This window comes from Opisthorchis viverrini, assembly GCF_000715545.1.
Source record: "Opisthorchis viverrini unplaced genomic scaffold opera_v5_641, whole genome shotgun sequence".
Taxonomy (NCBI): Eukaryota; Metazoa; Platyhelminthes; class Trematoda; order Opisthorchiida; family Opisthorchiidae; genus Opisthorchis; species Opisthorchis viverrini.
Window position 1 is genome coordinate 22,736 of NW_008752310.1, and position 23,723 is coordinate 46,458.

Genomic DNA, 23,723 nt, shown 5'->3' on the forward strand with positions numbered 1-23,723 from the left:
CTGCAGGTCAAAATATCAGCGAGCTTTTTTTGCCAGTTCGTGTGCGCGCGCCTGCGCGCGAGTGGAAACCTAATGTCGCTTCAGGTTTATGGGCACAGTGACACGCGCGCATTGGAAGACAGAAATAGGGAACAGACAGGACGGCCACCTGTTTGCCCAATCTGCGTTTCGAAGTGTGTTTATCTCTCACTCCTACAGCCATCCTGTCCGTGGGTTGGATCGTTTTGCGCTGGGACATATCAATCCCACCTCAAGGCCGTATTAGCTTGCGTCCGGAATCGATCCGGCGGTGGACAATGCTTTCGTGAAGCTGCTCCGACAAAGGAAATAAATTTATTGATGATAATTTGATTACTAAGACACAGTGAATTGATGTGTGGTTTGCTAACTTTACAACAATTATTCCTATCAGTTCTTCAGAGGAATTTGTTTATCGTGCCTTTCATTTTAGTGATCCTGAGTTTTGATCCAGGTGAGTCAGTTAGCTTTGGATTACACAACTGCCCATTCTGGCGTATAACATACTTGTTCACGTGCTTCAAAAGTGCGTTACAAAGGAAACAGGCTATCCAGAGGCGTGTATCCCACTCATAAGTCACTGGTTCTAGAAGTCTACTTGATTACAGTATTTACGGTACATTCAACATTCAGAAGAGTCAACAGAGTTCACCGGTCAGGTAAAAATAATATCAATCTGCAGGTGGTTCAGGGTGAACAGTATATCACCTGTCACCGTGATCGGGATGACTTAACAAGAGGTTAATTCTGACTGACCCTGATGACCGTCGAAACCCTGCAGAGTCTTCAAAAACAGAGTACCTTTCGCTGCACATGGTCGTGTCACCTAGAATCGCAAGTAAATAATCACCAAAGTATGTCCGAATAGATAGCAGAGGAATTGCAACCAAATGAGTACAACAAATCATTTACCTTCCTCGTGAATCCTCGTGAGGTACGATAAGAGTAAAAAATAATATCAATCTGCAGGTGGTTCAGGGTGAACAGTATATCACCTGTCACCGTGATCGGGATGACTTAACAAGAGGTTAATTCTGACTGACCCTGATGACCGTCGAAACCCTGCAGAGTCTTCAAAAACAGAGTACCTTTCGCTGCACATGGTCGTGTCACCTAGAATCGCAAGTAAATAATCACCAAAGTATGTCCGAATAGATAGCAGAGGAATTGCAACCAAATGAGTACAACAAATCATTTACCTTCCTCATGAATCCTCGTGAGGTACGATGAGAGTAGTAGAATAGATAACTTGAAATAAAAAAACAAAAGAAGACGGCAAGATTTAATGAAAAATTTGCGTATTAAGGGTGATATTATTTCGTCAACCTCCAACGACTAACTTTGATCTTCTCCAACGTAAAGTGACCGGGATGTGAAGACACGAAGAAAGTGAACGTGGTAGGTGATCACGTCACTTGAAAGCACAAATGGGAAACTGTTTCCGGAAATAAATACCTCTGAAATACTTGTTAAAGTACACTATATATATGTATCCTATATAGTCAGTGAGACGAGGACATGTATTTACCGACATACAATTGCTTTCCTATACATCACCCGGCACAATAATTATGGGAAAATGTTTGTTCGTTAAATTGGTATCCAGTCGCATCGTTAACCGTAGCAGCGTACGGTGACAACACTATGATTCAATATACCGAATTATCAAACGCAAACTCAAGGATGAGTAGAAAGTTGGTGGGGTTCAATTTGATAAATTGTAGTAAGGCGTGTTGAATGATATATTTAGAAAAGAATAGAGATGTTTTGATTTCTTACTCAAAGTAGTTCGGTAATTCAAGTGTTTCGGACACAGTAGGTCGGATGCGGTTGTCACAGGCTTATACCATCAAATTCAGTCTAATGTATTCCCTAACGTCGGAATAAGGTGAGACGGAGATATGCAAGACATATCGTGTGGTCGACATCGTGTGCATTCTATTCTGACAATGTTCACTCTGTGTCTGAAAAAGGAATCACGGAGACATTTTTATTGATCAGTCTTCATAGAGGATTATAACAAATAAGGAGTTCCATTATGTTGTGCTTCTGCAACTGTGGACTACAAAACTATTTAGTTGCCACCCCCTGTACCAACAAAATAACAGCAGTAAGAGGGAGAGCTCATGTCAGCATTTAATATTTATCTCCGAACCTCCGGCTAACCATTTCATCGTACCATCCTTTGTATATCAGTTTTAATTGAGTGAACAATCTATCCAAGCAACCTAGGGTATCGGTGGACTTGCATCCTCATGTTCTTCCCTAGGCATATTCGGACCAGTCCGTAAGGATTTTTACTTTAATAGGAACTTGAAGTTTACCGGATATTATTGTACGAAATTTCCAGGTAAGTGGTTTGTACAGTGTTCTATCTTTCGTGTACGTAAGCGCTTCTTATATGCACAAGCAGCTTTTATGTATCTACAACCGTTTGTCATTCGGCAAAACAGCGCGGCATTCATTTATGAGTGAGACTCTTCAGAAATTTTCTTCTCAGCTGCATTCATCGGCCTCATAATGTCCACTGTGGTCAGTTTACACATATGGGCCTTTACTTCAAGCGATTATGTTGTGTATTTGACACAGGATCCGGTTTTAGTGAAGCTTGCTTTCGCAAAGTTCCTGTTTTCGTCCATATTAAGTTGTTATTGGCAAATTCAGATCCGAAATTTATATTTCAGGTGCCTTCGAAATGACCCATCTATGGTGTCCACTTTTCACCAATCCTAAGTAGCACCGAACATGGTCAATCTATAATAAAAACGAACACCGATTTCCCCCTAGTTTTTTGGAAATCACTAGCCAATCATAATCATGTGCAATCAGAAGATTATTTGAAAACTGGATTGCTTGAGTTAGTTTTTAAGACAAAAATGCCCAGGACCACGGTAAAAACATCTAAGTGAATATACTTTCTGTAGAAAAACCAAGAACCGAAAAAATCTGCAGCCTCGAATTAGTCAAATCTTCCCGCGGAATGACGCTTCCTCAAGGAATTATTTTCGTGCTAAGAAGAGTTAGGACGCCTTCCACTACATACCTCTGAACTTCTGATGTAATAAGGCCTGTCAGAATAGGTAGCCATTTCTATGGTGACCGTTCGTCTGTCATCTCTGGATGAGCAAATGCACTTATCCACTAAACGGAAAGTCATTCCGTCCACACACTTCCATGGGTAGTCTGGGGAAGCTTCAGTGTAAAACTAAGCACGGAGTTACTGATCTTATTTTGTGTTTTAGTGACTGGCCCTTTCTTTGCAGTGGTTTAAGGCGATTTCTGGAAGAAATTCCTATAAACTGCCATTACAGAAGGGCATTTGTGCATTGCGTTTCAACTTTTTAAACTGTGAGTAAATCTTGCTTGTCGAGTATTCAGTATGTCATAAGATATCTTTCTGGCTAATTCTTATTGGACTTGGTTCAAAAAACAAGTTACCTTCAATCTAGTCGATCTTGTGTTGTAGCAGATTTAGCGTACCGGGTTCTAAACTGATTTATCGCGCGGGACTGTCGGTTCTACTCACCGAATTTCTACGAAAACATCTGAAACTACTTTTGTAAGTAGTGTTACCTTTACGTTAAATCGATGCCCATCTTCAGAGTATGAATTGCCTACAGACCACGTACTTGCATGTATACTGGTCTATTCTACCGACGTAACCCGTGTCCTGGTAGTGTAATATTGGAGACAAAGGTGCATCGTTTTAGGTTGCCCTGCTCACACAGACTAGAGAATTTCAGTTCAACCACCACTCTAATTCCCTCGAGTTTAAGTGGCATTGTCTGTGGCTCGCAAGTAGCAATCAATCCGGCTCCACGCGGACTGCCGTGACAATGCTAACCCCAATAGGAGTACCAATCGACTCAACTGCTTTCGATGACCTATCTCTCTCGAATTCACTGTCGAAGCGACGGGGAAATTTTGATGATGGGTAACAAGTCCAGATTAAATACAACATCAACCTTATCCTTATCTTATCATTTTTATGTCTAAGAGGTTCGGGGTGTGTGTATCGGGACCAAGAACCTGTCTTCCGATTGTACGACTGTATGCATTGAAGTATATTTGAATCTTGAGTTGAGTTATTAAGATAAGTGTATAACTACCCGTGAAATGGTTGCCGAAACCTTCAGAGGACCTGAAAATACCGAGGCCAAAATCGTTGAGCTCAGATGGTCTCAATGTTTGTCTGATGTTTCACTATGCACAATTTCTTATAGCCATTCAGGTAAATTCCAGCCTAGAGGTCTAACATCGTAAACATTTGATCTGATCGACAGAGGCTCAGCCATCTGAATACCGCTCTCCCTCTTAGGACTCATCAGGTGAGCATAAAGTAGTCAGATGTACGGTAGTGAAGCCCCAGTGTTCTCATTTGGTGTTGCTGTCAATGATGATGATGATAATGATGATGATGATGATCATGACGATGGTGGTGATGATGAAGGTAGTCGATCAGGCGATCATTTCAAACAGCTCCAGGCAGTCACACCCGGTCCGCACGGCTGGAGAATTGCAATGAAGACCCAGCTTTCTCTCTGTGAAGCGCGTCGATGAATCTGGTTGAGGTCACACAAATGTGTTCAATGGAATGCGAAACAGATCATAATTCTTACGGCTTAATTTCAAAATATAATACACAGAATTAATTGTTGATCAGAATCAAACAGCTGTAATCCAATTTAAAGACACTTGAGAGAAACTCCGCAATATTCTTCTCATGGCTAACTTGGAATACGGCAAGAATTCATCGCATTAACAGTTTTAATCATGCTTAAACGACGGGCCTCATTCTGAACCAAACAGCCACCAGTGACTCTGTTCAATGTAACCACATCGAACACAATCCTACCAAGGTAGTCCGCATACTTTATGTATGGATCTGCGTCTGACGGTTCAGTTTCCTACTGAACCAGTAAGTGACTTGAGCTGATCAGTGGCATGATGTGTGACTTGTGCTAGGCCACCTACCGACTTCTTATCACTTTGGTGAAACTAATAAGTTAGTCTTAGACAAACACGTGCAAAAGCTCAGGATTTTGGTTTGAGACGCCTACGAGCTGTTTAATACACGCGATTGTATGATACCAAATACATTAAACCTGAATTGTCTAGCACAAGTTCGTCAAAAACACTAGGGTCACGAGCCTTATTATGGGGTGAATGGTGATAACTTACTGATTTTCTTCCTTTGTAGGAGGCTATTTCTTTATTTGGTAGTCAGCTTCTTTTCTCTTTTCTACTTACGAACGGGAAATATTGAAGGTGATCACCGTGAATAACTATAAGATTCAGGAAATGCCAGACGTAAGGCCAAAGATGAAAACGATTACCATATAGAGTTTTTCAATGCTATGAGTATATGACTACTTCTTTTACTCCAGTTTACAATTGACTATCGAAGAATGTTTGATCATTTGTTGGTTGGGCTGGCAGAAAGGAGCATTTTTGAAGTGTTTGAGTCAGTAGATGTCCTCAAGTTGACCAACATACCAATAAGGCCTTACCTCGCCTTGGTGTGTTTAACACTAGAAATCGGGGAAAATATGTATATGAGCTATTCGTGTCCGACCGTTCCAATAAGGCTGAGCGTAATTCCTAAACGCACACGATATCCAGACAGACATACTGACTCTGAACTCAAGCGAAGAGCTTCAGCGAATAATGCGCATACTTTTGTAAACTTATCAAATTATTGAGTAAACACCGGATCAAACCCACCAGTCCGTACATGAGGCTGGATTTTGTAGGCGAAAAGGCCGCTGTGTAAAGTATGGTAACTTAAACATACGATTTGATAGCGATATCATTACCCTACGCGCACTATCAGAATCATTCATCCTGTTGGAGATGAATGGATTGGGGAATTCTTTCAATTAGTAGGTTACAAAAACGGAATTCTTGCGGGAATACTAAATCGTACTTATTATGTTGGCATAATGTTTTTCAAGCTGTTCTTTATCTTCCTCGGTAACGCGAGTTCGTCTGCTACCTCCTCACAAAGGACTGGGATGAGGTCACGTGTATAAATGTCAACAGAATGCTTGATAAAATATCTCTTCAACTCCTCACAACTAATGTCATCAACCTTTTCCTGTCGACAACATATCCTTACTCAGGCTTTTTTGTACTCTCTATCACTGATTTACTATGCAACACTGTTACCGAAATGACGTACTCATTGTTCTTGGACTGATAGCGTAACAATGGATTTTACTAGCTTATCACAGGGCACGATTATGTTTACCCAATTTTAGCTGTTTACATTCACCAGGAACCCCCTGTAGTCTTGTGGGCACTGTTCACGCAGTAATCGATTTTGCAGCCTAAGTCTCAAGCAAGACCAAAACTGATGAAGTAGTTAAGTTTACAGAAGTATTATGCGTTCTGAAGAGGAAAGATAATCCTTCCGCACTTTTTCATAGGCGCCGTGATAGGGGAGCATCTCATACACACATATTCGATCTTTATGTCGAACAGCTTCCAGAACATTTTCCTAAATTTATCTGACCTGTTTGACATAACTTTGCTAAACTAAAAGTTGAGCTTCGCTTGGAAGGCATTGTTTACGAATATTTGGATGGATCAGGCAATTAAGCCGCTGGGCAGTTAGCAATGAAGCGTTCGAATACCACCTGATCCACCCATTTGCGAACGAATATCATGGAGCCAGAAATAGCTCTTGATCAGAAAAAAAACCGAACTTCAGACATCCCTCTTGTTAGGCGGGATCCCGCACCAATACCGCTTCACCGTTCACAGTTAGGCGCTGCTACGGCCAAGATGTCTATCTCGCAAGCGATTGGCCAAGAGACTGGACCGCCTGCCGGTACAACATCAAGACGAGCTCTGGCTGGTCGAAAGTCTGAACTCAGCAGCCAATCATGATCCAGTATCTGCCGAATATAGGTTGCAAATGCCGCGTCAGAATTTCCGGAATGTTGTCGCCGCATACACTTCATGACCTGGTTTGTGGCGTTATTACATGTTGCGCGTCCTTGCTGGTTCTTTTGCCAAGAATGCTAGCTTGCGAGGTTCAGACCGAGAGCTAAACTGGGAATATACAACTGCGTGGAATGTTTGTATAAAAATTGTCACTTTACGAAAAGCAAACACACTAGCGCTTCCCATAAAGTCCGCATTCATGCTGCAATCCATTAGGTGATATTATTTCACCCACTAAGAGTCTCGAGAGGCTACTGACTCTATATTGTGGAACTACGTAAAATATTGTTATCGATCAGCAATCCGAATATGTCCAGTGGAAGTTGTCGATGAAACAATATGAGTTCGCAATTTTGAAGGTGGGATATTAAGCCACTTTGATGGCCTCCTTTCAGAGGATTCGAACCTAGGTAGTCTGCGACTCTAATCACTGGGATACCTGTTGATGACAAGTCAACACATTTATCGGTCCGCTAGTGCACTAGATGAATCAGCGCTTCCAGCAGGCACATCCAAATGCCTTTCTATCAAATACACAAGCTCATTGCCGGCAACAGTGCAGTATGATAACATGGCAAGTAATGCGCGCTTGTGTCGGACAATCGATACTCTAGCCTCTGAAGGATTGAAGTAGGCCGGTGGTGGTCATGAGAAGGCTAATCAGCTGCACCTAGCAGTGGTTTGGTGGCCATCTTAGCCTGTCCTCCAGGGCTCAGTTAGGCATTGCATGAGATGACGCTGAAACTGCTTCACACAAAGCACAAACGGTGAATCAGATGGGGATGAAACGTGGATTTCATGTGTAAAATTAGACTGTGCACTGATTTGTGGTAACATACACCCCAATTTCGGATGGACGAACGTTACAGATATTTGGCGGAATGGTCATGGCACCGGGAACAGATAAAGAGTTTTATCGAGCGCTCTGATGGTTTGATAAATCACAATTCCCTGGACATTAATCCTAAGAGAGGATTTTCTTACATATTATGCGGTCACTCCCAAGCAAATTTCTCTCAGCCTTTTTCGCGTCCATCACAACCAGGTGAACACGAAATATCGATTCACAGGTGAACCTAACCGCACACTTTTGATGAACATAGATTATGCCCAAAAAGTCAAAAGAGAAACAAGTAGCCTGCCTTAATGCTAAGATCGTTCCGCTAGTAACCCTTGTCCAGTCAGTAAATATTGCTTCAAATAAGGATGTAGCAAAGCAGCCACTGGTTATATTGATAAAAATGTTCAATGAACAATTGTTCTTTTTTAATTTTTAATAGAGTCAACATTTTTGCTAGGTTCCTTTTGTGCAAGTGCTAATTTTTCTAATGCTTCGATATCTTCCAGTGCAGTCGATTGCTTGCTATTCGTGCGTGTCAGTCAACGGCAGTCACCGAGAATGTGAAGACCCCATGTCTGCAAATGTCCCTATCTATCGTCCTTGCAGACAAAGTGTGAGGGATCACGAGGGGTTGTTCTATGCAAGGTTCTGTTCTAAAATCAAAGGAACCAATCAAAGGGACGGCAGTACGTTGGTCCTCCGACTATGTTCAATGGAGCGCTTGGCTGACGTTCCGACACACTGTGGTCAGTTTAGCCTGGACGATCAACTTTACACTGGCTGTGTAGCCACATGCACCAGGGACTGGTGCAATGTGTCCGTCCCATCACCTAAAGTCGATACACTGGAGCTTCTTTGTTTCCTATTTATATTATTTCTTTTCCACCGTACATTTTCTCCCAGCTCCAGCTAATTTCAGCCATTCTGGACAGGAACGTTCTACACGTTGACATTGTGAAGCATCCCAGATCCCATATCCTGCACATTTTTAACGCATTTTGTGTCACCTTACAAAAATTTCGAATGCCAGTTTTTTGTGAGGAGGAGACTAATGAAAAACTTTACCGTGTTCAGTTTTCATTCAAGTTTTTTTAAAGTGAAGGAGAACGAACGGATTTAGGTTTTTTTAAAGTGAAGGAGAACGAACGGAATTTAGTGGACTTGAACTGCAATCCCAGTATTGTCGGTTTCAACCACGAGGGTCATTGTGAAATTCAAAACACAAGTTCATGAAAAATTAATTCCTAAGCAGTCTTTACAGCTTAAGAAGTTAAAAACCTGAAGAACGATCGATCCCGACAAGTGGAGCACGGATACATTTGAGTCTGCGAGTTGAAGCGTGGACCGTTTTATGTCACGATCAAGTAATCTAAGCGGAGACAAGTTCCCAGGGATACTGGAGATTTTAACGGATTTTAATCATGCACATCTATTTATTCATTCTATTGGAGCGCAGTTGAACATTGGGTTTGCCGAAAACCGACTTGTACGTGACAAGAAACTAACTCCACTAAGTTTTGTTCCACTGGGACGTAAACAAACTTTAGTTCACCACCTTGCTGATTTCTCTTACGCGAACTTTAGGCCAAACTTCAGGTTTTAGATAAAAATCATTCGTCAAAATGATTATACAGACAGATTCATCTCAAAACAGATGGCTGTCACAACTAAAAAACCATTTACAAACGAAAGAAAATCAGTTTTCATCAGTCGTCTGTTCAAAGGGGACCTAACCGCAGACTGTCTCACTGGGTTTACATTACACACTTCGGCGACCCCTTCCGGCCGCTTCACTGAAAAAGTTACTCTAAGCTACTCGGCTGATGCCCCTGCATCCCATGGATAAGCTGTGCATGTTCAAAGCATAGTAATCTAGTCCTGCACCTGCTGTTGGACAGTGGTATGCTTAGCGCGCACGGAAGAGAATAAAGGATCACAACCCATTTTTGCCTGACATCTGAGTCAATCCGGTCTACTGCTAGCGCTTTGATCACTTACTAGTCACGCGAGTTATCCTGACATTACTTTTTGAATACTGTATAGAGCGCAAATCTGTATACCAAGATCCGTTCAGTATCAATATCTGGTCACGTTTGAGACAACTGCGATTCGCTCATCTACTCAGACAGCGTCCCCTATACACTGAGTCTTCCATGGCCTGATCGCGTGAGCGTTGGCCACTCAGGCCGATTGGTCGCAATGTAAGCAGTTTCACAATTTTACCCTCAAACGCCGCTTTAGATTGTTTTATTTATATGAGTTGTTTGTTTTTCATTTTTTTCCCGAATTATCAGTTCTCGCAACCTTTCCTTCCGGTCAATCAAGTCCGAGGGTGAGGATGAAATAAAGATGAAGCAAAGTGTGTAAGTAAGTGTGTGAACTGTTGACATCACGATAGTGGGCCTGGGTGACCAACGATCAGGTGAGCAGACCATGGGACTCTCAGTGCTCACATGAAGGCTTTCGTAATGCACAGACTCAGGTCGCGTCGAAGATTTGCAATCGCCTCAGCTGTGGCCAAACATTAATGTTCAACATATCTTGGTAGATAGATAGGCACCCAATACACTATTCGAAAAACAGTGCTGGGATTGACCACATAACTCGTATTAGTCGAGTGACCGACCAGTGTGCTAGTAATTGATCTCCTCCAAGGTGGTTGTCAACTACTTTACTTACTTACTTTTTGTTTACTTTTTTGTTTAGGTGTTTCGTCCTGCTCCCTGTGTGTTCTGCTGCACAACTTCAGGTGATAAAATAGACATCCACGCTTTGATAGTGGATCGGTAACTTATTTTTAAAATGCAAGTGCACGAACCAACTAGTCGTAAATCATAGTTTGAATAAAGCAGTCGGAAAGGTCCTCCTGTATACCAGCGCAACGGTACCATGAATGAGAAAAATCGGAGTAGAAAACAGAAAACCCATAAGTAGAGCCAAAACTTTTTAATCTCTACAGGAAACCTAGGACCCTTACCACTAGCATATTACTCACTAATGATCATAATATCATTGACATCGCTTTTACCACAGAGTTATCATTCAGGACACAATCTTGCATTAGTAGACAGCAAAACGCGACAAAACCTGAGTGATTTCAGCGTGTATATTAATCGTTTGACAGTTACTTGTCTGCGCATTGATCGATTTGTGTTCCGTTTTGTAGGTACACAGGCTAATTGGATCAAAGCATCGACCGGGCAGATTAAGCATGGAAGCCCTTGAAGTGATATAAAAGTGTAGTCTAGCTTGGAGCTTTAAATTTGAAAACACTGAAATCGACAACCTTTTAATTTGGGCAAGCATACCAAGCCAACTCAACCAAAATAGGAGCAAGAGAAAACTGTAATTCAAATATTCGCTCACTTTTCTAGTAGACTCGCGTTTAAGATGCGAAAAGCGAATCCTTGGAGAAGAAACCAATGTCGTGTGTTTAGAGTATACAGGAAGCGGTCCTCTTGATCGCTGACGAAAGCTTGCTACAATTGATTTACTATGACGCTACTCATAACACAGTACTATGATTAAACGTAGTTTATTTTCCTTTCTCTGTGAAAATGACCTTGCAAGCTTTTGCATGCTATCACGTAACTTCTCGTGGATCTGTCAAGTTACTGGAAAAAGTTTGCTCATTTGCTGACTGTAATGCCCAACCGGATTCAACATCGGTATACCTATGTTTTAATTTCGGATAAAAATATTTGCCAGCCTATTCACTGATGAATAGTTTCCTCTGGTAGAATTAATCGTCTGGTTCTGTGAGTGAAATTGAATCACACGAACAACTGCAGTTAGTCTGTTGGCCGAGTTGTGCAATTAGCTTGCAAACGTTTCGTCAGCATTCAAGTAGATACTATCATTGCGCACTGATGAAAACGTCTCGGCAATCAAATCAGATACTTCATGGTCAACGGTCAGTTAACGAACCGCTGCTACCAGTATTTAGACGTTGTCAACATGAACAACTGCTAAAAATGGTACGTTACTCACCCTCTGAAAAGTAGGTGTCTCATGGAGGCAGTTTACGCTGTTTTTTCTTACACGGGCAGGATAACCACGTTTTGAGTTTATTTAAAATCGCACTTATAATGCAAGTTTTGAGGTCTTTTTAAACAGGGATATCATTTCTCAGGTGAAAACCTATGCTATAAAGACCAGAAGCAGCCCAATCTTCCATGCTTAGAAGTGAATATCTCACAAATCTCTAAAGAGAATTGTCATAGTAGTCTGAACTCTATTCCATGAAGAGTTTGGATACTCTCAGCTTAAACGCGAGTATTCTTGAATCACACGCATCAGCCAAGCTATTTGGAGTTTGCTGGTTCCACAAGTGACAAATTCTTATGAGATGTTTTCTTTTGTGATAAGGCTACTAGGGGTTTTGGCTGGTTCAAAACTTCTTTTCGTTAAATCTCTCACTAGCAGTTTTGATAGACAGTAATACATGGTGGTTGAGTTTCGGACACCAAGATACCTTATTATAGTTCGTTTTCATTCGACTTTCATTTGCACAGCTGTCCTTCTGTCATGGCTCTTCAGTTCACACCCAAACGAGGACTATGGGACTCGAGTTTTGTTGTTGCTAGCAGAACACATCCGTAGCCGGATAAAAGCTGGGGATCAGGATTTCTAACGTGATGGATGAGTACTAACTGGCGAAACCTGAGTAATCATTTCTGAAGAGAGAAACAAGATGGGTCTTCAATGATGTGATAGGCCAGCTGATTGGTTCGGATGAGTACACGATCGGTTGGTGGGCCTCTCTGTACTTACCATTTTGATGATACCGCAGATGTTAAAAACATTTTGGAAAGTATGATCGACCGCGGTACTTTTCTTAAACTGGACGAAATAGATCAGGTGCAACCACCATGTTTTTGTGAGGTTATCACATCATGGTGACCTTGCATGTAAGACATCCGTAGTTCGGACACCGACGTGACCGCGTTCATGCACTGTTTATTAGCAATTCAGTGCTCCCTGTTATGATGTCCACTGATCGGAATAATTGGATCTGGGGAGGAAAAGGGCCGTTCAAAGGTGGAAAGCAACTACTCAAAGTAACCTTTCTCAAAACGCTGACAGTTGTTGGAATGAAACAACCGACTGCATCATGGAATGATGGTAGATTGGAAATTGAAACAACTTTTTATTTTCAAGGAAAAAGGAGGCGCGTTTGTCTGGTCACTTTCAGTTTACCCATAAACGTTTATTCCGTCCAATCTAAAATCCATTTTCTATTTACCCTACTTTAATGCGATTGGGTTTTTACCGCTGAATTTCGCAGGTGAACAATGTTCATGAGTGTATCGGCCCGCTAGTGTGAAATCAAAGAACACCAGCCATGCTGGAGTTAGTGAAATGGCGTTTATTGTAAAAGTTTAAGAAACCATTTGCATGCGGCTCCACCCACAACGAAGTAGATGACAATGGCTACTGCAGCATTCTGAATTCTTCACGCAAGTATGGTTAAGAGGATAGCAGTCAATGCAAGTTCCCCTGAAAGGTGATACCAAGTCACAAACGTAGTTTCGGCAGCATCTTTTGAAGAAAGTTTTGTTACACTCTTCACCAAGCTCTGAACATGGAGCCAGTCGATCTGTATGGTGGGTGCAAATGTAGATAAAAGTTTGTCGTCAGGAATCAGAAGTACCGTAAAATACTCGGAATATCATTCATGAAAGCCTCGCTTCCCTTCCCAAAACCTACTCACACTTAAAATATCGATGATTCAGCCCATTAGACATATGATCACACATTTTAATTCCTGATTACTTTGACACAAAGGAGTAGTGATACTAATGTGCATTTATTTAAAGAAAGGACAATGATGGTCAGTTAGATAAAAGATGATGTTAATTAGTGAAAATAGGCCACACCATTGTTGATGGCCACTGATTTTGTACTAGGTGGTTGTGCACTGTCTGCCCAGTGAATCAGTTGTTTCGCTTAGAAGATGGCAAGTGCTTCCAAGCTGTCCAATTTAAGCAATGGAGGGTTGGGAATATAGTCCACTGCTCGACCACGGACCTCCTCATAGTTATGCCCAATCATTCTATCAGGTTAGTTCACTTGACTGACATGCCTTGGTCCATTCTGTGAACCAGTGATATAGCTTGACTGATGCGAAACTGCCTGAAAAATCTAGATAGTACTAACGCACACAAATGTCCACTGTGTACTAGGAAGATATAACGAGCAGTTCTTAAAAAGAGGCGCCGAAAACAGAAGAAAATATATCAAGTGATCAATGAATGGCGGAAGTAACCATGGTTGAGTCAAGCATCAGTCAAGTGTGAAAGAAAGTGGCAACACAACAATAAACCGAGGAGTTTATGTGAAGGTGTCTGGAAGGATATTATTCATGCCTATTTTGTTTGGTCCTCAAGAGTTTGCGTGGGTTGACCTAGAGTTGATTGGAAGCGCGAAGTTGTCTGTTTACAGATCTCCGACCTGATGCTGGTGAGGACACCGATGCTTAAACTGTGGGTGTTTTCGGTAGCTGAACAACCTTCCAGGGCAATTTTCGTACCTCAAAGGGACCTGATTACAGGGAAAGGCGAGCAATTAAAAAAAACTTGGTGAGGCTGGACATTGTCAGATTTAGTTGGCCTGATGTGCCCATACTTACACACCAACTTCTCAAATTTTTAGCATACTCCGATCCACCCGACTGCACTCCCAAGTAAAATAACGCCATTTGAGCTTCAGTTAAAGGAAGAAAGTTTAAAGGTAAGAACATTAATTTCTGTTGAAGGAAGGGTGACTTCAACAACAACGGAAATACTGACACCAGAAGGCATGACAGCTGAACAATATTTTTATCAGGACTAATCCACAAAAGGTTGGTTTCAGTGGGATACTCCGTATTTGGTTGAAAACACTCACCAAGTACTATCGAAAAAAGCATTCAGTTATTTGGCCGAATAGAGACGAGGCAACCAAAACTGACTGTTCTGAAGCCCACCCAGAAAGCAGTATCTCCGAGCAGGCAATGGAGAACTTTGCTCAGTGTGCATATCGCAGCATAGTTTTAGGTACAGATGTGAATATAAATTATCCAAGCCTACTTTGCATTTATTCGCCAATGTGCGGAATAGTTTACCATACCATCAGATTCAATGTAACCTGATGCTCGCATACAGGTTCACAGAGAGAACCACAACCAAGCTCAGTCAAGCGGAATAACGGACGCCATATGTGCCAGCGAAAATAACGCTTGCATACACAAGAATTCCTAACGCCATAATAGGCTGTCTGTTGTCAACCTTCTAAAATAACGGACTTTTGTGAATGTAACTTGTGCAGTCCGAGGATGCCACATTAACCCACTTCAGTAGCGGAAGTTTATCTTTCAGTGTGAAATTCTTCACTTGTAGACGCGTCGTCCCAGGAATTCGGAATTCATGAGACTGGATGCCAATTCAGTTGAAAGTCGATGTGGTAAGTTCATTCTTACTCGGAAATGATTGAGTGGGTGCACAAGTGGAGGGTCCACTCCTACTTAGTTGATAGCTTGATTGTTGCTGAATAGCCTATGGTGTTTTTGAGGAGTGGACCAATCCACAAAACAACGATTTGCGAGACTACATTTTGGAATCGAGTGGCATGCGACAGAAACCCCACTCCACACCGTCTGGGATTCAACCAGTAAACGCAGACCTCCGTAGATGAAAAAAGCTACTTGGTCATGCGTGTAACTTCAAGCTCATGAAACCTACAAGCCTGGAGACTTGATGGATTCCTTAGAGGTGAAGACACAACATTATTCCTTCGCATAATACCCTACTTAAGACTTCTTTGGTTTCCCAGGTGAGCAGTGTGGAGGTTGATCAGAATCCAATTTGACTCACGTGAATAGTCCAATTGTGAAGTTTGCCAAGTGAGCTGACTATACACCATTCGTTTTTACAAAATGTATGTATCCATTCCGAAAAGTTTCAGAAAACCACCAACAAGGTTGTAGACGACACGTCCAACGCGTACATTATAAAAATGTTCACGAAATATTCCCCTTATCATTTCAAGGAGACAACCGGATGTGCACATAGGCAAACATATTATCTGTTTTAGGCACATTACCACATATGGCAGCATTTGTCTCTGAATGCTAGTGGCATGAAAATCAACAAAATAACGACACATTACACAAGTTGCGGTTGTTGGACTCATTACCATCATCTTCAGTGGACTTCGTCGGTACGTTCTTCGGGATTTATGATGAATCGACCAATCAGGTAAACAGGACCTCTCCTTGTGCTCTTTCTTCCCTTTCTGCACTGGAAGAAGTCAGCTTTCTCCTGTAGTACTTAGTTTTTAGGGAAGCGTCACTAAGTATTCTTAGTACCGACCCTAATTCCACCATTTCATTCCGTATCTTCAGTGCTTAATCATGCAACTCGGGGGTTCACACAGTGAGATCACTATATCGGTTCTTCTTACTGAATGAAGCGACCACTACAAGGTCTCGGTACTATCCGTCTTTCCAAAGTCCAGAACTGAAGTCTGTTGAAGCCTTTGGTGATACGACAAACAAACACCGTTCACCGCATCTTCCTGAATTGAAATTAACGGAACCAGACAACCGTAAAGTACAGACAGGTCTGTTTACTAGGGTTGAGTTCACTAAGGTGCAATAAACTTTGGGGACGAATGCAACTCCGACAACATATATAACACGTGCCACTGTGTCAGGATCACCAGATATCCAAAGACTAAAATGTGGAACACCCGAGGTCGTCCCAAGCGGCTCGAAGCGGAGCCTTGAATGCGTCTTTTGGAAACACAACATACATCGACAGCAACAAATACCCGCTGCCTAGTTTGAAAAAATAAACGGGTACTGAGAGCTGCAAATGGGATCAGATCTTTCAATATTAGTAAGGGTTGATTTTTCTGACCGATGATCTACGTACGTGACAGTGGCTAAGAGTGTCAGGTGGATTGACCGCAGCAAGTCACTCAGCGGGTTGTAATGGGAAGTGGCTGAGGGCCGGGGAAGGATAAGTCGCAGGGGTTGATGATATTTTGCGGTTGCTCATGCCGGAAAAAGGTTGTTTGTGGGACCTCATTATGAGCTCCAACTCAAGAGTCAAAGTTGGAAGATGTAGGATTTTGTAAGGCGACCAAAGAGCGCACTCAGCAAAAGAATAGGTTCTTGAGTCCTTTTGCAGCTCCGCACAGCCGGCACACTCCGAATACCACCAGCCTCTTTGAGTTCAAAACTAATTCGGCCGTAATGAGTAAAACGTCTGCTTCCATAACCAACTGTCGAGTGGTCGGTGCGTGCGATTTTAGGCTGGTCCTTTTGCAACCATCCACCCTCGGAGAAAGAGGGCATCATTGTTTCCATAAAAATGAACATACTGGTTAACTGGAGGAAACATTTTATTAATGTCACATTCCTATCACAGAGTAAAGTACGGCATTCCCTTCAGATCATATAGTATTACGATCACTTACAGTACGATGGTCTCCCTTCTCTTCCCCGGGCGGCTCCCCGTTTGCCTTATCGATACGGTTGAACCTTGAGGAACTGAGTTCCAGCTGGTGTACCACGTAAGATCACTGCAGCGTTAAAGCCTTGCTATCACAGGGCGGCATACAGGGGTAGGGAAAATTCCCCGTAATCACTGAACAAGTGAAGTGCTTAAGACGGATTACAAAGCACATCCTCAGGCACCAGGGCTGCAAAACATGAATGTACACTGGACTCACATCTGGGAAGTAATCTGATCGCAGTAGGACCAGTGGCTACTCACCCGTTCAAGGTAGGTCAAGTACGTGACAAAAGAAGTGAATTCGGAAGTCGCAGTTTCTCAGTTACTGAAAGACTAGCTAAAAATAGGCTAACTAATTCAGAATAAAAATTGCGTGATGTGCTGAAGACCACAGAAATTGGTAAGCGAATTGTTGAGTGAGCTGCTGAAACAATATCGAACGAATGCAAATGTTTGGTCAAATGAACTATGCATTAAGACATGTTCTATACCTAACCGGAGATGCATCCTTAGTGGACACAAAAATAATTGGGTAGAAAGGTAAAGAAATATGTGAATTCTCGAGCGCTTTAGCTGCTCCTGGACGAACCGGCCGAATCTCGGTTCTCGTAATGTCTTCGAGTCTCAAGGCCGCTACACACCAAAAGTATGCCACAACCTGTTATTTCGAGCCTATCACGACATAGAGGGCTGGAACATTTGGAACGACGAGAGAGTTTAAAAAAGTAACCGTGCTGTTCTAAGCAAAAAGTCCCATCCATTAGCCTCAATTGTTCAAGGATGTAGGATAATCACTCAGCGAGTGGCATACTTTGTCATACCACAACAGCACGTGAAGACACGGTCCAAGAAGAGTGAACAGGGTTGTGTCCATAAGAAATGGTATAGTCCACATCTTCGTGATTCTTCGTGTGTGACCGTAGTAGTCCGTCCGTAGTAGTCCACCACCTTGATGTTCTCTGACTTCAGTGATGCATTTGATGATTCTGTCCTGTCTGCACCTCACAGCACGCTTGTACAACATGTACACTACCGAACCTTCAGTGAATATTTGGCCGTTTTCACTAACGTATGTTTTGACGGGTAGATATATACAAGGTACTCTGCGGAAAGCCTCACTACAAACAATTTCATCCAAAAAATACGCACTCTCGGTTTTTTACATTTCCATGACTGATGAAACACTGAACTGGCAGCTGGAGATCTCCTCACTTTTGAATAGCGTAAGAAGCTCACATCTTGTTGAAAAGGCCCTCCAGAAGAATGCCATTCTTTGGTGTATGCATTGCATGCGCTAATCGTAGGCTCTGTTGAAGGCCATACAGTCTTTGAGCATGTCCCTTCAAAGGGGCAATGCAGGTCGTAGAAAGCTCCGTGTATCCCAAAAGTTGTACTGTCCCTGAAGTCAGTAGACCAATCACACTGATCAAAATCAATCTCGTCAGTCCTCTTATTTGTGCCTTCAAAGTGGCATACTGATGGGTCACAAAGCCGGGTTGATTTTCCAGGGTTCATAAACACGGAATCCATGGGTGTAGGGTCTGGCATGTGGACGACCCAAATTTGGAATAACCTGGCAACTGTGGTTAGCAGTAAGAATTGGAAAGAGGACAAAGTGAATGAGAAAAATAAGGATGGTGATGGCGATGGTGGGGAAATTGATAACAGCAAGTGCCTAATAGAGCCTATCCTGAAAAAGTGTTTTATGTTTAACAGTCGTGAACACACAGCCGTTTCGGTTTTCTCTTGACTCATCAGTGGTCTGCCTTTTACTGCTCTCTAAGACATTTCGATACTGCGATCTTCCAACTAGTAGATGAAGACAAGAGCGTTCAACCACAAGCGGCTTATCCACAGTAAGACTAACCTGCATTTTTCATGTAGTGCCACTCATCAATAAGTCATACAATCCACATCAGGCAGTCAAGTTTAGACTGAATGGAATCTCCCTAGAGTGTGCAGTTAATCCAAACAAGGATCAAGCAACTGTATGGTAGATCTGGGCTCTTAAGCACGGATCACCTTCAAAAACAGGATGAAGTCTATCAGAATTTGAAAATCTCATCATACCATGAAAAAATCGCAAGAGTTTTTAGATCTAATTGGTCAAGGTCCATGAAATTTGTACTCCACCCAACTAATTTGGTGGCTCTTATAAAGTGAAGGTTTCTTTTGTTAAATAGTATGAGTCACAGGCAGTTCTACTTTTTTATCACCTCAGTACACTTGCTTTTCTAACATGTCCACCTTTGTTTGATTTCTTCAAACTCGTTAATGAAGAAGTACACTCATCATAATTCATCATCATCATCATCATCACCATCTTCATCGTCATTATTATTATTATTATTATTATTATTATCACCATCATCGACAGCATGACATCAATGTGAAACAACGACGCCTTACTGCCGTACAACCATGGTTTGTAAATGTCATGTTTTTACGTGGCTGGGATACCGTCAGGGGGCCCACACCTAGACAGGAGGAAAATTAGGGTCTCAACCAATGCTTTTGGCTCAAAAGCTCAAGTGCAAGGCAGCGGTGTTTGGTGGGAAATGCAAATGCAATCATCTGCAACAAGCCGCCACATGTTCCAACCCCAACTTGAAGGACCAGCAGACTGCATTTGTCAGATTTCTAACCATGGACTAACCTGTTATGAGAGAATACAAGTGCCGCAGGTACACCCTCCCAGTATGGATCAATGGGTCATTGAGGTGCGCAGACCGTCACACCACCGTAAGTCCCAGTCTCTTAGTGACGGAAGAAGTATACTACTCTCGAGTGAATGAAACTATCGATATTGAAGTTGTGTGCGGACTATTCTAACTATTCATTACTTCTTCGACAGCCCTTTTTGGTAACGCGAACGTTACCATACTGATAGCGTTTCCAATTTCATGCGATAGAACCTGTATGATGGGTTCTGATATAACCGACAGAACAAACATGTGAATTGAACCCACGAGAAATTATTAGGAACTCACCCATACCACTGGCCACTGTAAGACTAGAAAATCTTATCGTTAGTGAAACTAACGGAAGAATCCAGGGATACATAACGAAAAAAAGGTGAGCTAGACCATACAAATCACTGCACTGCCTTACACAGTAAGTATATGTAAGGTGTACTAAAGTGTGTCGTTCGTTTACCATTAGACGCATGGTCAAAGTCTATGTGGTTTGGTGTACAGGTAGCGATCAGACAATTATACAAGGTACGCATTTTGTTGACATAACTCATGAGGTGTCTCAGGTGAATATGGTTTGTGGATTACCACCATTCTATACAGAGGCTCCCAACCTTAACTATGCTCTGTCTGTTTCACGCCAGATGACCTTCATTATGTAACCACTAGTCTGTTTACATAATTCGGTGAGTGAGTTAAGCAATTCACACCGTAACAACTGCCTGAAAGTTCAGAATACCCTTACCAGGAATGAAAACGATGTAGATGGCTTACTCAACCAATCGGTAAAAATTTTCGCTCTGATAATTGAAGTAGGAAAAATTTGGTGATGATTTCGGACGACTTTATTTCCTTTCATCAAATATTATGCCAGACTAAGGCTCAGATGTTTCCAGTAAGTGGGTTTTCAGGTAGGCGGGGTCCTCGACCAAACATTTAATTTGAAAACAAATCGGATCAGTTGGTGTAGTACATTCATTTGCAACGTAATTTGGCTTTAGCAGCTAATGAGTCCAAGAACGACGAAACCAATAGTGGACTAAAGAAAATTATTCATCGACCTTATGGGTAGTGTTTCTTAGGGGCGGTATAAAAAACATATCGAATATCGTACCAGACACAGCATGAAGGGACCTTTGTGCAATACATTCAGGTGAATAATCTCGCAAACACGCCATTCACTTGAGATTCGATTGGGTCACCCTTAGTAACAAATTAGTTTGAAGCCGAGTTTATTTCGAGCAGTACTGTGCTCTATTCATATGACGTAAGGAGTTGATACCGCTTTTCTTGAATGATTTTTCTAGTAACCTTCAGCTAATATTCGTTGCGTGGATAATCAGTAGTACGGCAAGTAGTTACAAGTGCGACCAAAATAGTCGCAAGTCTGTATTACCTTCTCACATACGGTTCTTGTATGCAAACCATTATTTGATGGTGGCGGGGAACTTGATTTATATCACCCAGTTTACTGTAATGAATACATTTATTTCCAAAATTCCAAAATGTTGTTTTTGCTAATTCTATCTGTTTTAATCAGTGTGTAAAGCAACGGAACAAGAAACAGCTGATGACAGCAATACTTTCATTGTGGATTTATAGAATTTCTTCCACATCTTAGAGGAGAACATCCCCATCGAATTTGAGTGTAAAAGTTCCTAGTTGTTCAACGCGGATTTGTTCGGCCTCATTTTTCAAGTGACTGGAAGAGTGAGCAACGAGTCCAGCTAATGGGTAGTGTATCTGGTATTGTATCGGTAATGAAACAGAGTGCACTGCAAGCAGCCCAAAACGCCGTTACTGTGCAAGTATCATCCAAAAATTCAAGCACGTGATTTAAAAACTATTTCGTACCAAGGTGACAAGCAAGAAGAAAGAAAATCTGGGCGCCCGTGCTATCCTAATCCGTACGGCTGATTTAAAAACCCATCGTGTTTTAGACAACACCGGAAGGAGAGTTTGTTGATAAGCACCAAACTTTGTTACACAATAACAGCAACTGATACTATGATGTGAATTTCGAAATTATTACTTGAACAGTAATTGTGAATTTCTCCAGAATAGGAATGTCGGTAGATATGTCGCTGGACATTCAGTAGCCAAGACATGATCGTGGAAACCAATCGGGATAGAGTCCCATTTCGATCACTACACTGGTTTGTAGCTGGAGTCCACGCGAAGAGTGTCATCTAGTCCGTTCCGCAAATTGCTCATATGCTTCGTCTCCATTTTTAGAGTCATCATCAGTCCATCATGGTACAACTGTAGGAAAAGTCGTATGTGCGCAAATGAGTGGTCCGCTCTAGCCAAAATACAAGAGATCGCTCGCATATCTAGAAGTCCAACCCTATATTCGAGCGAAATGTGGGACCTCGAAGTTAATAGCATGGTTCTCAATATACAGAAGAGTGCCACCATCGCTCAAAGGGTGTTTGAAAATGCACCTATGTATTTTCATGTGAAAATCGTGAGAGTAATCGCGGGGTACTTCCCAAAATCTAGATGGGGCGTACATTAGATTTAGTAACCAACATTTTAGTTCCGCGACTGTTAAAGTCACCTTACATCAGACAAATGTAATTCCTAATTGTTGGTAAGACAATAGCAGCAAAGCGAAACGTGCAGAACAGATAACTGTGAGTAAAAGCACAATGATCGCGTTTTACGCGAAACACGTAAAAAGCGTGTCATGATAGCCCTTAGGATACCTGAACTAAAATGCAGTTGGAGGGCGTCATTTTCTTCATGATGAACGCATTGAAGAGGACAGGTTGTAATATGGTCACATGAATGCTGCGCCCATGCACGAACAATCTCAACGCGTTTTGTGGGACTCACTTTATGGAAAATTCTCTGCACAGATGGATATGAATGCCATAATAACACAGTCCTGAGTAGGGAGCCAAACAGCGGTGAACACGTTCGTGTAATTTATAAAGATAATGAAATCAACAAGATGCAGAACCACTGTGAAATTCCAACGTAAACGTAAGCAGGATGACTCCTTGGAAAAACCTGAATTTATCCAGAATTTTCCAGTTTTTTGTGGTCTGGTTGTGTATGGTGAGTGCATTGAGGTATTGTTCTACGAGTGACAGAATGGAACGGCATTCAGAAACGAATTAGTTTAAAACCATGTGTAGTTCGCGAATAACGTAATAGATGTCTGCGTGGTGGTCCCAGAAAGCACCCGGAGAAGCGAACCTTGGATAATTGAATCGAAAGCAGGCGTGATCACATAAGTTACCATGAGTCAAGGCTCCGAGATTAGATGTGCTAGGTAGGCTGGTGTATCAATAATGAAACTCTTTAACTCATGGTCAAACTGGCAAGTGACAGACCAGGGACTAAATTCTAGTTAGTAATAGTCAATTCAGCATGTTCAGTGGGGAGAGGTAATGTGTACGCAACAACAAAAATTTGAAACGTAAGCACGATTATCAATCCGGTAGCTCTCTACAAGTTGAGGGTGTGTGGTTCTTCAGCAACGTTATTAAAAAAGATGGAATTCCGTTTCATGGTGATGATTTATTGTAAAGGCCCCTGATTGATGCCTTGCTTAGTAGTTTGTCCAAAAGAGTAAGTCCCAATTTAGTATCTTCCTTAGTGGGAGTCCTTGGCGGCGAATGAATGATTTCGCTTAAAGATTTATCCGACGAAAAAAATTTGTATTTTACCTTGCGGATGGTGTGATCTTTAACGGTGAGACAAAATGCTGAAAAA

General features: G+C 42.0%; 1 protein-coding gene across 1 annotated transcript; it reads left to right on the plus strand.

Moving 5' to 3' along the window:
- Positions 1–316: 316 nt before the first annotated feature.
- T265_11915 (hypothetical protein) lies at positions 317–8,864 on the plus strand (the record flags this gene model as incomplete). The annotated part of the gene is made up of 2 exons (XM_009178739.1): positions 317–472; positions 8,314–8,864. 2 exons carry the CDS (start codon positions 373–375, stop codon positions 8,718–8,720), a joined length of 507 nt encoding a protein of 168 aa, XP_009177003.1.
- Positions 8,865–23,723: the final 14,859 nt, after the last annotated feature.